The sequence below is a fragment of the Vipera berus genome (genome assembly GCF_964194415.1).
Source record: "Vipera berus genome assembly, chromosome: 1".
NCBI classification, from domain to species: domain Eukaryota; kingdom Metazoa; phylum Chordata; class Lepidosauria; order Squamata; family Viperidae; genus Vipera; species Vipera berus.
In genome coordinates this window covers 125,814,706-125,833,525 of record NC_138202.1, presented here as the reverse complement: position 1 = coordinate 125,833,525, position 18,820 = coordinate 125,814,706, and the positions used below count along the sequence as shown (strand labels likewise).

Here is an 18,820-nt window from a genome sequence, read left to right as displayed (position 1 = left end):
ATAATGTACAAATACTATGCAACGGGAGTAGATAAGTGTGAGTTCTGGCACTTACGATGTGACTATTTAGAAAATGGTGATTGCTTCCAGAATGATTGCCACCCAGCACAGCAACAAAGCAGACTTCTGGAGGAAAAAAGAGGAACCTGCCCCACTTTACATCGGGGGGGGGGTTGTGTGGAGAGAGTTTCCTCCTTTAAATTCCTGGGAGTCTACCTCTGTGAAGATCTTACCTGGAAAGTTAATACAACCCAGGTGGCCAGAAAGGCCCAACAGAGACTCCAGTTCCTCAGGGTCTTGCAGAAAAACAGGGTAGAACAACGGCTAATGACCCTCTTTTACCGGTCTACTATAGAGAGCATCCTCTCGTATTGTATTGTGGTTTGGTATGCTGGTCTGACAGCCGCAGATTGGAAAGCATTACAGAGGGTGGTGAGCACAGCACAAGACATTGTGGGCTGTCCCCTGACACCACTGGATGACATCGCCAGGGCTTGCTGCCTTGGAAGAGTGAGGAAATTTCTCAGGGATGACTCACACCCTGGTCGGTATCTCTTTACTCTTGTACCATTGGGTAGGAGATATAGGGGTATAGCCAGCCGTACCAACAGGCTGAAGAACAGCTTTTATCCATGGGCTGTTAGGCTCTTGAACGGGAAATAATTTTATCAACTTTATGCATGATTGACTTGCGAGGCCGGTGTGTTGTGCAATTAGCTCACATGGTGTAATAAGATGGAGGGTTTGTTGTCACTGTGAGTTGGGAGGGGGGCACGAAGGGAGGCTCAGCCAATCTCAATGTATACTTGGTTGTACTTTGACAATAAGGGTTCATTCATTCATTCATTATGCTTCTTTAACCTGAGTGCCACAGGATTCCACAGTGTTGTGGAACACTGCAAAAGGCTGTGGCATGTTGCAGAGCTCAGTTAAGGAAGTATTGCATGGTGCTCATCACTTTCCAAGTGGCCATAATTTAGAAAATTGCAGCCACTTCTGGGATTGTGCCACATAGCCCAGTAATTGAGCAGCCTGTCCTCCTTCCCTAATCCAAATTCCAGAGTTCCGGAGATCTTTAAAAAGAAAGTAAGGAGGAGGATGTGGGGCCCAGTAAGGTGGGAAACAGATCCAAAGAAATAGACGGGGTGCTGCAACATCTCTGTAGTCAGTCATAAAAGCAAACAAACACAGGGACGCTGCAGCAACTTTAACTTCAGGACCAGATTATATATAGCTTTTTTTTCTGTCATAACTTTGAATTGTTGCTGAATGACCAGTGGTAAGTCAAGGACTACCTGTATACAGATGGTAAGCACCTCCAGCATTCTTTTTAGTGAGTTTATTACTTTTTGCAACCCATACTGAACTCCATTTGTTAGAAAACTCATTAATTCCGCCATCTTTTTCTCTAGAATCTCTCATAACTATGGCTATTGGCAAGGGCTTATGGAAATGATAATCTCTAATGAGTAGACAATTCCAGATTGCCTACCCCTGATTTTTAGGATATTCCATCTCTTGTTTACATGTTGTAGCAGTGACTTCAATTGATAATAATCACTGATATAATCACATAGTTTAAGCTTTTATCCCTTATTTAAAAATGATGACTCTTACCTTCCATTGAATATTTAAAAAAAAGACTATTAATGTTTGTCACAGTTTCCCCATCTTCTTCTTCATTTCTAAGAACATGGATTCTCTTAATTAAATCTGAAATAACTTCATTAATTCCTCTGGAGAAAATCGCAACATCACTGGGCTTTACCATTTTTTGTCTTAGTACACGTCTCATTTTTAGCCATTGTTCCCCTTCTCTAGAAGAAATAACAGGTAAGGATAATCTAGATCACATTTTTTCTGTCAAAAATAAAATCAAAATTTTCAGTAAATGGAAATGTAACCATACTTTAAACTCTTTCTGGAGGGTAATATTTGTACAAAAATGATTAGACTAATGTAAAAAATGCTTTGTTAAACATTTACGTGACTTATGATTAAATTTTATTACTGGCTTTTTATTGGAATGATGCCATCTGATCGTTGTGCAAAACATAATTGACTCTATGTTACTAAAAACTGTAGCAGATGGGGGAAAAGCTGTCAAAAAGATTGGACTGAAGTCCACAGTAAAAAATTTAAAAAGTACATTGAGAATAGAAGTAATAAAAATATTTTAAAAGTTTTTAACAGAGCTTTAGAAGAGTAAGGAAGAGTAATTAAGGTTTTGCTAGAATGAGGCTCATCCATTGCACTTCAACTGTGCCGATTCCTGCGCTCTCCCAGTCACATGTTTCTTTTTTTTGGGGGGGGGGGAGAGGGAGAACAACCTCTTTTAGTCTTCTTTTGACTAAAATCACTGAAAGTCAATTTGACCAGAATTCTTTTTTATAATAATAAAATGGAAAATGCCGATCTTTTAAATTTAACTAAATTTGCATGCTTATTATGAGTAATCCTAGAAGTTATCTGTGCTTATATGCAACTGATTGTAATGGGTATTAAATGTCTGTAGGGTGACTAAACTGTAACTGCAGTTCTAACAACAAATGACTCTGTGGTTAACCAAATAAACTGAACATGCCATTTGTGGAATTACAGAATTGGGATCTTTGTGTTACTACATACAGTTTCATTAAAATTTTGCTGACATTTTCTAAAGCATATTCTGGTTCTCACTGTATAAAGTACTTAGCTGCCACAATTTTATTCCATGAAAACAGAACAGTACTATGACTCAGGAAGGGACTGGCTTTCTTTTGAAAAAAAAAACACTTCATCAAAAATTATTCTTATTCTGATTAATTATTCCCTATAGGCATTTACCAATACCAAACTCCTAGGGATATAATCATAAGTAGATTCTTTAATAAAATATGCTAATTGACAACAGTTGCATCACTAGGCTTAAGAAGAATATAAAGTTAGAATACTGTTTGACAATACCCCCCCAAAATGTGAGTGCACTCACGCCGATATAAGTCCTGTAGCTCGTCCCCGTAAAGCTCTATATTCCTCCCAGGAATCCATGTCAGCTCTTTGTGGCGTGCAACCTTCTTCCCGTAGAACCTGACCCACCATGTCTTTATCTGCAATGGACACAACTAGTTTGGGACCAAAATGAGACTTGAAAATTTTTCCATATTCCTGTACGTGTTTCTGCTATGAAGGGGAAAAAAAAGAACAAATTACTTATCCCTCCTGGCAAGAGTGACATTTTTATATAGCACTGAATTCTAATGGGTATTATATCAAACTGCAATTAAAGATAACAGTAATTAGTTTCCTTAGTCTAGTCTATGTGGGTTCATAAGCCTTTAAAAATCTACAAAAGTTTTCTGAAGACTGAACTGCTTTTAGAAGGCTGGGCTGTCTTTGGAAAACCTTTGGTGAAAAATTGATGTGGGGAACTGGGAGAGAAGGCAGTTGGACAAACTAATGTTTGCTGCTGCTTGCTGGAGTAGATGGAGATGTGGCAAGAAGCCTCAGAGTTATGCAGTTGATGGGAGGCAAGGCGGGGTGTAGAGTGGCCAAAATGGGAGCAGGTAGGCAAGAGGTTAAAGCACAACTCCGTTCATAAGAGTGAGTGGGCTGACACATGCCTGTTCACATGTGAAGGCACTGCAACAGCTCTAAATTTGGGTAAGGGTCATGTCCATTTTCTCAGCATTGTCCTAACTTTGAACAGTCACTGATCAAATGGTTATAAATTGAGGACTACCTATACAGCAAATATGTGAAATATAATTAATACTTTACACTGGCAAAGGTATTTATGATATGGGATTTTTCTGCAGCCTCCCTTCCAGATAAATCTTTTTGAAGACATTGGTAAGAATTAAGCTATGCTCAATTTAATGCTGCATATCAGATATTTGTTGCCTGAGGTTCTTCCTTGCCAAGTATTTCACTGTCATTAGTGTACCAGGAGAGAAGCCATAATGGTATAGCTTCTGCTCCAGTCCTTTTTTTCCATTTGGAGATAACAGGGTTAACCAATACATACAGACCCAGCCTACAAGGAAAATATTAAGACTTAACCAAAATTTGAAGACAGCCAGTTTGGTGGTGTGGTTATGACATCAGTCTAGAAAACAGCAGACCATGAGTTATGGTCGTGCCTTAGGCATAAAGCCAGCCTTTGGGACTGGGTAACTTTGGGTCTGTCAATATCTCTCAGCCATAGGAAGGAGGTAATGGCAAACCATTTCAGAAAAAAAAAACTTTTCCAAATAAACTGCAGGGATTAGTCCATGCAATAACCAATAGTCAAAAACTGATTCAAGGGCGTGTATACACACAATATATATATGTATATGTATATGTATATGTATATGTATATGTATATGTATATGTATATATGTATATATATATATGTATATATATATATATATATATATATATATATATATATATATATATATATATATATATATATATATATATATATATACATACATACATACATACATACATACATACATACATACATACATATATATATATATATATATATATATATATATATATATATATATATATATATATATATATATATATATTTGTATGTGGATCTTTGGTTATTCGGGTTTTTCCCCGCGTAGAACTAAAGGTGTAGGCGCAATGTTTCGACGGAATCCCATCCGTCATCATCAGGCTGGTGGCTTTAGCTTCCTTCTTCTGGGAGAAGCATGTGGCTGTTTGTTCCTCTTTTTTAAACTGCCAGAGGGGGTGTGTTCTGTGGGTGAAGGTGTGCTCTGATTGGGTGGGGGACCAAGTGTGTTCTGATTGGGTGGGAGTGTGTTTTGAATGGTGGGTGTGTTCTGATTGGGTGGGGGGGTGTTCTGAGTGGATGGGCTGGTCTCAGCTGCCAGCCCCAGACCTGAGCTGGTGAGTTGTGCTGCTTTTGTTCGGCTTCGTGTTTGTGGTGGTGCCATGTTTTTATAGTGGGTGTCAGTTTGCTTATTTATTTATAATTATTTATAAATAAGCAGTGGGTGTCAGTTTGCATATATATATATATATATATATATATGAAAAACACCAAGCACACACAAAAGCATTTGAACAATATTTCTTGGGAATTTAGACCGAACAAACTCAATCTTTGAGATGTCAGAATAAATATCAACTTGAACTCCATAAAAGAAAACACAAAACATTAAATATAAATTAATTTCACAGGCTAGGTTCACACAATACACTGAGCCACCAACTACCCTATTGAAATTTGCAAATCCAACCATTATACAGGTTGTCGTCATCTTATGACCACAATTGGGACTGGAACCTATTGCTAAGTTTAGTGAGTCATGTCTGATTTTAGGAACTATGACATCATCATTAAGAAAATCTGGCTTCTCCCATTGACTTTGCTTGTTGCTCCCTGGAAAGGTTGCAAATGGTGATCATGTGACACACACACACACACAAACACACCAATGCTGCATGTAAATACATGCTAGTTGCCAAGTGGCCAAATTTTGATCATGTGATCACGGGGATACTGTGGCAGACTTAAGTGTGAGGACCAGTCATAATCACTATTTTCAGCACCATCGTAAATTGAAAGGTCATTAAATGAATGGGTTGTAAGTTATGCCAACCCCAATTTCCTTTTAATTTCAATGGCAGCCATACAAGAAGTGTCTCGTGTGTATGCTACATGAGACATAGGCACTAGGGTTTGAGTCATGGCTATTTACTGAAATCAACAGGTTGACAGATGCAAAAAGGCCATATTATGTGGGAGGATGCCATTAGTAGTTTGAAGAGATAAATGGTATAGCCTTCTGTTAGTTTGAGAAGGGATGTTTTTTTGAAGCTGTAGTATTTGGCCCCAAATCTGGGGCTAGATGTAATAAAAACTGGCAGCATACCTATATAGGACAATGTCTTTTGCCTACTTCATTAATCACAAACATCTGTGGGCTTTCCTGGGCATTGAACACCTGACTGTAAAATTGTGGGTGTTGGGCCAGATTGATAAATTAGTTAACAAGATTGTGCCATCTGCAGATTTATCAGACTGTAGCTTCAGATGGTGTTCCTGCTCTGCCTTTTAGGATTTTAGTATGGGCTTTAGCATGGGTTCTTTACAGCCTGTCAGCTTAGATCGGATCTTTCAAACTTATTCAGGCTGCAGAATCTGTTAGTTTAGAATCTTCTTTTTAAAATTTAAACTTTCCTTTTTGGCATTACATAATATTTTGGACACAGCTATACAACCTGGGTGGGTAGAAGCAAGGAAAACCATTATGGTTTCCTAATCTAAACTATGAAGAATACAGCTCCTCTAAAGCAATGTTGTGTCACTTTAACCAACAAAGTACCAGCCATAGACGTTACATCCTGACTTAATGTTGGAATCAGGTTACTGACAAACAGAACTCTCATTGTAAAACCACTAAACTCTCTCTGCCTTTCACATATATTATAAGGGAACATTTTGTATATCAAACTGTACCATTTAAGTGCAGGGTTCAGATTTTTCTTTTACCCACTGTACACAAATAGAATTATATAAAAAAGTTAATCATATTAATTTATGGAAGACTTTTAACCAAAAAAGCTAAACATTATTTCAGAGTCATTCTCACTTAATACCACTTTCAGCAGCTTCCAATAAACAGTTGAACAATAGTTTCTCTGTTTAGATGTAAAGTTGTACCAACAAATTTGAAATAATTGGTTACATTTGATTAGGCATCTTTTAAAATCACAAATACGCAATCAAGCAGATTTCTCTGCTAATTCAAAAATAGCTTTGGTCTATTTCAGGGGTGTCAAACTAACGGCCCATGGGCCAGATGCATCATGGCAAAACCAGCCCACCCCATTGCCAGCAATGGAAAAAAAGTTGCAATATGTGGCGACACATCATGTGACGTGGCAAGTTTGACAGCCCTGGTATATTTCATCATACAATACTTCCTAGTTTTGAAAACTGAGTCATTTTTTCTGTTTTTGTTCTATTGCAGTTTTCAGACATAAGAGCAAAGCTGTTGTTTCCTTTACAGAATTGTATCTCCATAGACTTCTGGCCAGCGTATTGTTTCATCTTGCCTCCTTACTCCTGAACTTGACAATTTCCCCCACTTGACGCTCAATAACCAATCTGTTTGATTATCTCCTTTATTCCAGTTACCACAGCAGCATCTAATTACTGTAGCTCAAAATGCTGATATGCTATCCTTCACCATTAGTTCCTAGGAGCAGTTAAATGCAGTGGAGGAAAGGTGGTTTGGCATCTTTGTAGCTTTTCCAATTAGCAATTGCTCAAAGTATTTTTTGGACATGGCTAAGTAGTAAAAAAAAGCTTGCTAACGGTTTTTCAAAGTTATGTGAAATGAAATGTGTGGAATATAATTAAAATATGGACAAATAAATTCATATCTGATTAAATTTTGCTACTTTAGTTGTAGTGGTCAGCTATCATCTGCTACATATTAAACAAATGGATTCAATATGTCTGGTTCTGGTAGTCTTTCAAGGAAGTTTCTACCTATCACTGCAAGATATCCTACTGAACCATAATCATCTTGAATAAGGATATTGTTATGGATAATATTACAGACTGTCTTTAACAATCAGGGAGGGCCTGGGGAGGGGGAAGCAACCAGAGCAGGAAAGCTAACAGAGAACAAAGCTCTCTAAATACAATAAGGTAAACTAAATAGAACTAGAAATCAAGCAAAGATAAGAAATTTTTTATCAAGTAGAAAACAAAACCTAGATGAAATGGACTTAATCAACATCATCAACATCTGAACTAGGAGGATTGCTATAAAAGCCTGGACAAGAAGTTGATTGGAAACATTGTGTATATTTGCCATCTGAAGCTGCAGTTATTTTTGCCATTTTATCTCCTTGGGCAATTGCCTCTTGAGGATTTGGTATACGAGAGTGAAAAGTATGTGCATAAAAATGCTGAAGCAAAACTTATCTGTTTTGTGCTCAGTAAAGCTAGTAGGTTAACAATGGATTCTTTTGTACACTGTCTTGTAATTTAGTGTGAATTATTCACTCATCCACAATCCCTTTAAACTGTTATCTCATTAAGAGACATGAATAAACTCCCAACAGCTGACCACAGATGCATTTCCAGCAAACTCAAGATACCTGCTCTTGGTTGTTTGAGCTGTAAAGAAAGCAAATTGGAAGAATTGGAAAGGAGTCCCTCAGTGGGTAGTGAAAAGAATATTAGGTAATTGAGATATTGTGAAATCATACTTATGATTTATGGAGCCATCCATCTCACAGCAGTGATTCTGAGGTAGTCCTCAGTTAACAGAAACTGAGGCCAAAATTTTTGTCACCAAGTGACAGTCATGTGATACAATGTCATGTGACCATATCACTTAGCTATTGCAATCCTGGCTGCCCCATTACTGTCATTTACCAAATTTTAAGGTAAAGGTAAAGGTTCCCCCACACATGCGTGCTAGTCGTTTCCGACTCTAGGGGCCAGTGCTCATCTCCGTTTCAAAGCCAAAGAGCCAGCGCTTGTCTGAGGACGTCTCCGTGGTCATGTGGCTGGCATGACTAGACGCCAAAGGCGCACGGAACGCTGTTACCTTCCCACCGTAGTGGTCCCTATTTTTCTACTTGCATTTTTACGTGCTTTCGAACTGCTAGGTTGGCAGAAGCTGGGACGAGTAACAAGCGCTCACTCTGTTATGAGGCACTCGGGATTCGACCTGCCAAACTGCCGACCTTCTGATTGACAAGCTCAGCGTCTTAACCCACTGAGCCACCGCGTCCCTTTACCAAATTTTACCAATCAACAATTGAGATCCCAGCCCAATTCCTACCTTGGTCCCACCCAGCTGCAAGCCTTGTAATGGTATGGGACTGCTTCCTCTTAAATTCCCCCATATCTCCATTATTTTGGCTACCCACTGCTGCCACTTGCACCACCCAGCCCTTCTTGCAGCACCATGTGCCTTTACTGTACCAATCTGGGCCTTCTTACAACCTTTCTTTTTCCATGATGCAGCTGGGTTTTTCTTACGTGCTAGCCAGAGCCTCCTCTCACCAATGAAGCCCACAAGCAAAAGATGGCTCCTGCTGGAAGGGTTATTATTATTGGCACATGTACGGATGCAATTAGAAATGACTTTGTTTAGTTCAGGCAGACGAATGACTCAGAGAGGTTAACAGCAAAATGGTTTATTCAATACACATATGTCAACTGTCAACTGTCACAATAACTCTGGCTTTTATACTAGAGCTGTTTAAACTGTATCCAATCACAAGTCCGGGTTTTCCCGCCTTTACAACTTTAACCAATAGTTGCACCAGAATCTCCCGCTTCAAGGAACCTTCTTTGCAACCAGCTACTTACATTTTTGCAACAAAGCTACTGACATAACACCCCTTCCCCCCCAGTTGATGTTATTTATTGACGTAATCTCTCAAGTATTTGGGTGGCCTATGGACCCTAGATGGATATCTATTGGTTTGGTTACTTAAGTCATTGCTAGCTGACTGTCTGCTAGGCTGGCTTATATTTATGGGTCTGGACTCTTGAATTACAGGCTCTGACGCTTCTCTACTAACAGGCTGTGATTGTTGTTGTGTTTGATGTTGATGCTCAGCTATTGCAGGCCTGCTCAAAGAGGACAGCTCCCAGTCAATTTGGCCGTGTTGTGGGTTAGCTGTGGACACACTGGTTTGAATTTCCGCTTCCCCGCTAACCGGCAGGTTGTTATGATTACACCAAGATGCAGTGTTCCCCCCGTGTACGCTTTGACCCCCATCTACTGGCATACTTCCAATAACTCTCTTCCTTAGCTGATCTATGTGTCTTTTACTTATTCTATTCCCTTCCCCCTCAATGGTGTAAGACAACGGCCCCAATATGTCAGTGACCACCCCCGGGACCCATTTGTCCCCCTGTCCATAGTTTCTGGCCCAGACTAAGTCTCCAATTTTGAATGATCTGTTTGGAATGTCCGGTTCAGCACTTGAGGGTAGTTTGTCAGGATGTAGCCTGTCCAGTTTGGTGGTTAGCCGTTTGCCCCACCTCATTTCCGCCGGGCTTTTCCCAGTAGCCGTGCAAGGGGTTGTGTGCTGGGTCAGCAAAAAGTCTGCCAGTCTTTGGTGCCAATCGCCACGGATGATTCGCCTCAAGGCGTCTTTGGTGGTTCTCACGTTGCGTTCAGCCAAGCCATTGGTGGACGGGTGGAAGGGTGCTGATGTTGCATGCCTAATCGAGTTGGCCCTGAGGAAGTCCTGAAATTCAACAGAGGTGAATTGTGGCCCATTATCCGATACAATCACATCAGGTAACCCATGAGTGGCAAAGAGGCCCCTTAAGACCTGTATTGTTCTACCAGATGTCATTGAACTGACAGGCACTACCTCTAGCCACCTAGAGAAACTGTCCACCACAACTAGGAAGGTTAAACCTTGAAAAGGTCCAGCAAAATCAATATGAATCCTAGACCAAGGATTCCTGGCCAATTCCCACTTATGAGTGTGAGTGTGTGGCAGCTCAGGTCTAGATCGCTGACACAAATAACATCCTGAAACACATTCTTCAATGTCTTTATCAAGTCCTGGCCACCACAAGTGACTTCTAGCTAATGCCTTCATACGTACTATTCCAGGGTGACCCTCATGTAATTCTGATAAAACTATAGATCTGTGGAGTTCAGGAATGACAACACGGTTGCCCCACAATATACATCCCAAATGGGATGATAGTTCATTCTTCCTCCTAAAATATGGAATGTACTTGGCATCAGGGTTAGTACTAGGCCACCCACTGAGGACCCAGGCCATGATCCTTTTGAGGATAAGGTCTTTTTTAGTAGCCTCAGCTATTTCTTTTGCAGTTAAAGGGCAATCAGGAATTTCCTGTAATGACATAATTTGTCCCACTGGAGCAGGGTCCTCCTCTGTGTTGCTTAAGGGCAGTCTGCTAAGGGCATCTGCATGGCCCATTTCCTTACCTGGTCTATGTTGAAGTGAGAATGAATATGCTGAGAGGAAAATTGACCACCTCAGCATCCTGGGAGACATTATTTGGGGTGTCTGTTTATCGGTGGTAAACAGTCCCAATAATGGTTTGTGGTCAGTGAGTATGGTAAAGTTCCTACCATAAAGGTAATCATGGAACTTTTTTACTCCTGCCACGATTGCTAATGCTTCTCTATCAATCTGTGCATAATTCCGTTCGGCTTTGGTAAGCGTCCTGGAATAGTATGCAATTGGCTTTTAATTTAATTTTAATTTATTATCATTTCTATACCGCCCTTCTCCCGAAGGACTCAGGGCGGTGTACAGGGCAAGAATAAAACACAGAAATTTACAAAAATTAAAAGATAATTAAATGCATGCCCGATTAAAATACAATTGATACATAGTAAAAAACCCCAATAAGAATGATAAAAAACCCCACCAATCCCCCCTCAGGCCAGGCCGGCTTGCTCGAACAAGTATGTTTTCAGATCGCGGCGAAAGGAGCGCAGATCGGGCGCCGTCCGGAGCTCAACCGGTAACTGGTTCCATAGCTCCGGGGCGCCCACAGAGAAGGATCTCCCCCTGGGGGCCACCAGACGGCATTCTCTGACCGGTGGCACCCTGAGGAGGCCCTCTCTGTGGGAACGCACAGGGCGCAGGGAGCTTGATGCCGGCAGCAGATGTTCCCTGAGGTACTCCGGCCCCATGCCATGGAGGGCTTTGAACACCATTACTAGCACCTTGAATCTCACCCGGAAGACAACTGGCAACCAATGCAGCTCACGGAGCAGAGGTGTCACGTGGGAGTATCGGGAAACTCCCAACACAACTCTCGCGGCTGCATTCTGTACCAGTTGGAGCCTCCGGGTGGTCCTCAAGGGAAGCCCCATGTAGAGAGCGTTGCAGTAGTCTAGACGAGAGGTCACGAGCGCGTGAGTGACCGTGCATAAATCATCCCGGCTTAGATAGGGCCGCAACTGGCGCACCAGGCGAACCTGGGCGAAAGCCCCCCTAGTCACGGCCACCATGTGATCTTCCAAGGTAAGCCGCGAATCTAGGAGGACTCCCAAGTTGCGAGCCCTATCTACGGGGGGTAATAATTCACCCCCCATAGAAAGAGATGGAATATCCGAATAGACCCGGGATGAAGGTATGCAAAGCCACTCGGTCTTGTCGGGGTTGAGTTGAAGTCTGTTCCTCCCCATCCAGACCCGAACCGCCTCCAGGCAACGGGACATCACGTTGAGGGCATCACTGGGGTGGTTTGGGGTAGAAAGAAAAAGCTGGGTATCATCAGTGTACTGATGATACCCAACTCCAAAGCCACGAATGATCTCACCCAGCGGTTTCATATAGATGTTGAACAGGAGAGGCGAGAGGACCGACCCCTGAGGAACTCCACAAACGAGAGACCTCGCGGTCGACCTCTGCCCTCCTGTCAACACCGACTGCGAGCGTCCCTGGAGATAGGAGGAGAACCACTGTAAAACCGTGCCTCCCACTCCCAATCCCCTGAGACGCCGCAGCAGGATACCATGGTCGATGGTATCGAAAGCCGCTGAGAGGTCCAATAGGACTAGAACAGAGAAATGACCCCTGTCCCGAGCCCTCCAGAGATCATTCACCAGCGCGACCAATGCCGTCTCCGTGCTGTGCCCGGGCCTGAAACCCGATTGGTACGGGTCTAGATAATCCACTTCATCCAGGACCAAAGGGAGCTGATGCGCCACCACACTCTCAACAACCTTCGCAAGAAAGCGAAGGTTGGAGACCGGACGAAAGTTGTTCAATACAGCTGGGTCCAAGGCAGGCTTCTTGAGGAGGGGCCTCACCACCGCCTCTTTCAAGACGGCAGGGAAGCTACCCTCACTCAAAGAAGCTGATATAACTGCCTGGAACCAGCTGCGTGTCCTCTCCCGGGCTGCATAAATCAGCCAGGAAGGGCACGGGTCCAATAAACATGTGGTGGAGCTCAGTCTCCCCATAATCCTGTCCACTTCCTCCGGAGTCACAGAATCAAACTCCTCCCAAGTGATATCGACAAGACCACCCGCGTCCTGATCGCCAGACTCTGCCCAGTCGGAGTCCAGACCGGTCCGAATCCGAGTGATTTTGTCCGACAGATAATTGTTAAACTCCTCGGCACGACCCTGCAAGGGTTCCTCCCTCACCTCCTGATTAAGGAGGGAGCGAGTCACCCTAAACAGAGCGGCCGGGCGATTATCTGCGGACGCGATAAGGGTAGCGAAGTGATTAGACCTCGCCACCCTTATCGCAGCGAGATAAGACCTAATATGGGTTCTTAGTCGCAATCGGTCGGATTCGGATCGGCTGGACCTCCAACCGCTCTCTAGGCCCCGTCTCCGGCGCTTCATCTCCCGGAGCTCCGCGGAGAACCATGGAGCTCGACAGGATCTGCATCGGGTCAGGGGCCGCAAGGGTACAACTCGGTCAAGAGCCTCAGTGGCTGCCCTTTCCCAAGCTTCCACTAAGGCATCTGCCGAGCTGTGAGTGGGGGAGGCAGGTGGGTACCCCAGCGCTGCCTGGAATCTCGCGGAATCCATTTTGAATACCTTGACTATCCAAGTGGCTGATAACAGCCCCCACACCATAAGGTGAAGCATCACAAGCTAAATAGATTGGTTTATTCTCAATAAAATGAGTTACTGTGGATTGGCTTGAAAGAATATCTTTTAATGTTTGAAAACTGACTCTATGTTTATCATGCCACTGCCATGGGGTTTTTTTATCTAAAAGTCTATGTAGTGGTTCTGCTATGGCAGCTTTATGAGGCACGAATGTGTGATAAAAGTTAACTAATCCTAAAAAGGCTTGTAATTCAGCCTTGTTTTTTGGTTCTGGTGCCAATTTAATTGCCTTAATTTTTTCTGGTGTAGGATGAATTCCATCTTTATCTATCCTAAATCCTAAAAATTCTGTGGATTTAACCCCAATACAGCATTTATCCTTTTTAAATTTAAGTCCAGCCCCCCTAAATCTTCCCAATACCTGTTCCAGACGTTCAGCTAATATTTCTTCATTTCTTCCAGCTATTAGAACATCATCAAAATAAGGGCATACACCAGGTATGCCCTTTAAGGTCCTCTCCATCACCTCCTGGAAGATGCCTGGAGCTGCTGCAATACCAAATTGCAGTGTGTGGACTCGGAACGCCCCCTTGTGGGTAACAATAGTTTGAGCTTCAGCAGCCTCCCTGGAAACAGTAAGTTGCAAGTACGCCTGCGCCAAGTCTAACTTGGCAAATATGGCGCCGTCCTGTATCGTGGCGAGGACCTGCTTCACCGTCGGGACCGGGTAAGCATGTTTTTTCATTCCGAGGTTCAGGGTGGCCTTGTAGTCAGTGCAGATCCTCACATCCCCATTAGGTTTAAGGGGTGTGACGATCGGCGTTTCCCACAAACCACCCTCGACCGGTTCTAGGACGCCTTGGCCTACAAGCTTATCGAGCTCGGCCTCGATTTTTTGCTTAAGGGCGAAAGGCACCCTTCGGGCCTTAAGCCTGATGGGTTTAACCGACGGGTCTAAATTAAAATTAATTGGGGGCCCTTTATATTTACCCAAAGACCCATCAAATACGTCTGCGAATTCATCACAGACTGATTTGAGGGTCTTATTATTAATAACTGTGTTTATTCCCCCTATCCAAATTCCCAGGGCGGGGAACCAGTTAAGGCCTATTAAACTAGTTCTATGGCCTTCTGTAACTATTAAATCTAGTGTTCCATTAAACCCCTTATATTTAACTCTAAGGGTAATTTTTCCTTTAATTTTTATTGGGGTTTTTTGGAAGTCGGTCAATTGGATTTTGGTTGAACTGAGTGGAATCTTTCTGCCACTTTTTTGTTCAATCTTTTTAAGGGTTTCACTGGATATTATGGACACTGAGGCCCCAGAATCGATTTCCATTTTGCAAGGAATTCCTTGCAATTGGACAACAATTTTTAATTTTGATCCCACAATTTTGTTAATTTTTTCCTTCCTACTGTGATTGACTCTGTGATTGACTCGCGCCACCTCCCCGCGGTTCGGGTATTGAGCCCACAGTCTAGGGGTCTCTTTGCCACTATAGTAAGGGGTTACCTTACCTTCGGGCCAAACGTCGACTTCGTGTAGGCGATTGTCGCGTGCACGACCCCTGCAAATGGCTTGAATGTGGCCGGTCTTCCCGCACAATCTGCATCTGGCAGTACGGAATCTGCAAGTTGCTCGGGGATGATTGCCCCCACAGCTGCCACATCTATTGTCGTTGTCACGCGGTCTCGTTGCAGTGTCTCTCAGTTGTCGTTGGGTTGTTGTTGTTGTTTGTCGTTGTGATGTTGTCGGTTGGAATCGACGACTCGGTTCCGGCCCGTCGCTTCGGGATGGTTTTGCCGCCATTTTTCCGAACCGTCTGGTGACTTCGGCGATGTCGGCTTCCCATTGTTGGTCCACCTCCCCGCAGTCCACAAGGCCTTCTTGATTTATTTCGGCAGACGCGGCCATGCTATTTCGGGGGGGTCGCGATACCCGGTGGATTCATAAGTCAAGAGTTCGTCGAGTACTTCTTGCAAGTCACCGGTGGGCTTAGCGATAATTCTGTTTTGTAGCTGCTCATCTCGCAAGCCCAGCACCACTCTGTCCCGAATTCTTATCTCTAAGTTGTCATACTTGCAACGTACTGCTGCTTCTCTGACTGCAGCAACGAATTTTTGAATTGACTCGCCCGGTCTCTGATTCCGTTTTTCGAAAATGCGCCGCCAAAAGAGTTCTGATCTCCTTGGCATAAAGTGTACTTTTAATTTGGCCAATAAATCGGCATACGGAACGCTAGAAACTGGCAGTGGTTGACAAAGTCCCACAGCAACCCGATACACTGGTGTGCCGCAAATGGTTAGTAAGGCAGCCGCCTTTTTTCGGTCATCGGTTATGCCGTTAACGAGCAAAAACCCTTCGACCTGTCCCACATATTCTTCCCAGTCCTCTGGGAAGTTTGGATCGAATTCTTTTAAGGACCCAATTTGCGCCATTCGGGGGATTGTTGATTCCGCCGCGGCCGCTTGTGGTTGACTGTGAATTCTTTTTAAATTTGCCGCCTTACGCGCAGCTGTTCCGCTGGTCCTTCTCTAGTCCGCCGTCTATCCCACCTTCGTCGCCAGTTGTTTAGTTCAGGCAGACGAATGACTCAGAGAGGTTAACAGCAAAATGGTTTATTCAATACACATATGTCAACTGTCAACTGTCACAATAACTCTGGCTTTTATACTAGAGCTGTTTAAACTGTATCCAATCACAAGTCCGGGTTTTCCCGCCTTTACAACTTTAACCAATAGTTGCACCAGAATCTCCCGCTTCAAGGAACCTTCTTTGCAACCAGCTACTTACATTTTTGCAACAAAACTACTGACATAACAGACTTTATACAATTTTAACTAATTACCTTCCATTCTTGTTTTTCAAATACATTTTCCCCCTTTAGTCAAGTGGCTTGGCTTACCTCTATTTTATAAAGGTAAAGGTAAAGGTTCCCCCGCACATGCGTGCTAGTCGTTTCCGACTCTAGGGGCCGGTGCTCATCTCCGTTTCAAAGCCGAAGAGCCAGCGTTTGTCCGAGGACATCTCCGTGGTCATGTGGCCGGCATGACTAGACGCCAAAGGTGCACGGAACGCTGTTACCTTCCCACTGTAGTGGTCCCTATTTTTCTACTTGCATTTTTACGTGCTTTCGAACTGCTAGGTTGGCAGAAGCTGGGACGAGTAACAGGTGCTCACTCTGTTACGCGGCACTCGGGATTCGACCCACCAAACTGCCGACCTTCTGATCAACAAGCTCAGCATCCTAACCCACTGAGCCACCGTGTCCCTGTATTTTATAGACCTCTATAAAGGCTAAGTGGGATAATTATGCTTGTTGAGAAATAGGAGCTCTTTAGCAAGAGTTGAGAAACACTGACGCTATTATTGCCAGCAATGGGGGATGTCAAAAGCACCAGAGATTCAGGGAGGGGGGGGGGGCGGAATCTATGTACGCAAATATTAGATGTGTGAAAACACCCTCGCTCCATGGCAACCATCTTGTCATGGAATGGGGGAGGGACTTTGGAGCCAAATGTGAAAAATAATAGTAAGCAGGAGCCAATGGGGAAAGAGGACGGTCGGAGAATCCTGGCCCATTCTTCCGAAATTCGATCCATCCACCGCTATAGAAAGCGCGCATGCGCGCGCGGCGCGCGCTCCGTGCCAGCGATTGAACACGATGTAGGGTTCGTTTTCTTATCAACTGAATGGAAATTGGAAGAGCGAACGGAAAAGATAGTAGCGTTTGCGTGGTTCTAGCTCGCTTCCCCCCCCCACACCATCACCTTGGAAGCGCCGTGTGAGGAGAATGTGTCGTTGTTTGGAGTGGGGTGGGGGTGGGGGTTTGGCACCGTTAGACCCTCGCGGGCGCGCGCAGCGGCGGGCGGGCGCGCGCAACTCCGTGAAGAGAGAAAGGCAAGCCGGCTGAAAAAATGGGAGGGCTTCACAATGCCCGCCTTCTGTTAGTGAGGCTGTTAAATGCTTAGCCGGCAGATCGTGCTGCTGCTCTCTCCCTTAAACCGTCCAAATGAAATAATCTAGCATGTATACAACGAGCAGCGGGTTTTAATAGCGTTGTATACCCATGAACGTGGGTAGGGGGCCAGAATAAGCTAAAAGGACAAAATGGTCTCTTAGCCTGAGGGAAAAGAGGGATGGGTGGATGGCTGAAAAGCCTGAAAATAGGTTGCTGTTGACTCTGTGGGCAAAGCCCAGCAATGTGACTTGTACCTGGACGCTCTTGCAAACAGATTGGAAAGATTGGAAAACCAACGGAGTATTTTGGTCAATTAAATTCAATCTCAAGAGGAAAAGAGATCTCGGTGCAGAAATACGCTGAGGCAACTAAAATAAAAATCTAAGTGTATATCTACTTGGAACTAACTCCCACGGAAATGGATGCAGCTTTAAACTAATCCAAGCATTCACTGAATCATTTCCCTGTTTCCCCCTCTTGCAGCCTTGCTCTAAGTATGGGAACGTGCACATGTGAACACGCTAATATTAACCTGACTACCATTTAAAGGCTGCAGATACCTTAAGTATAGAGGTTAACAGTCTCTTATTCCTCAGCCCCACAAGTTATGCCACTCCACTGCAATATATGTTATTAATAAAATCGGAGCCTAAAATATTTCTGCAGAATGAAAAAAAAATTATCACAACCAGACAACATGATAGCTGGGAAATGGAGAGAAAGTAGGAAATGATACTTAGTAGTAAAACTCTAGTATTAAGATGTCATCGCCATAAAGAGCAAGCAAGCTAAGTTAAATTTTAAGAATTGCTTTGTGCAACAAAAAGCAAATATAATCAATCTCAACAATGATTGTTTTTCATTAAATTGTACCTGTATTTCATGAATGCGGGCAAAACCATCCTTACAGAAAAATTCAATGAGATTGGAGAAAGTCTTGGGTCCTGGCATTTCTTTCAGGCTTTTCACTCTTCGGCAGCTTGGATGCTGGCTGGGTTTGAGAAGTCCCTTGGCTTCCTCTGAAGTTTCCACCATCTCCTCTTCTTTGTCCTCTGTTGCTGCAGCAGCATTATTTTGCATCTCCAAGGAAGTGCTGCCTGAAAGTTTGGGCAGCTGGTGAAACTTATTGCCAAAAACAACACTATAAACACAGTTCCTTTGAGCCTCAATCACCTGTTTGCAATCCATTTTCAAAGCTTTGAAGAGAAGAGTCATTTTAAGTTAGACAAAACTTTTGCTAACCCTCACAAACTGATTTTCATTTAGACTGAGCTTCTCTGCTTGATTTCTAGTCAGGCAGCG

At 43.4% G+C, this 18,820-nt stretch overlaps 1 protein-coding gene across 1 annotated transcript in view; it reads right to left on the bottom strand.

Annotated features, from left to right (window-relative positions):
* CYP27C1 (cytochrome P450 family 27 subfamily C member 1) overlaps positions 1-18,544 on the bottom strand; it is a 42,693-nt gene extending 24,149 nt beyond the window's left edge. Inside the window, exons 1-3 of the mRNA XM_081335462.1 lie at positions 18,392-18,544; positions 2,972-3,162; positions 1,618-1,817 (exon numbers count right to left, since the gene is read on the bottom strand). Coding sequence (XP_081191588.1) covers positions 1,618-1,817; positions 2,972-3,162; positions 18,392-18,469 — 469 coding nt within the window. The 5' untranslated portion in view covers positions 18,470-18,544. The remainder of the gene's footprint in view (positions 1-1,617; positions 1,818-2,971; positions 3,163-18,391) is intronic.
* Between the last annotated feature and the right edge of the window lie 276 nt (positions 18,545-18,820).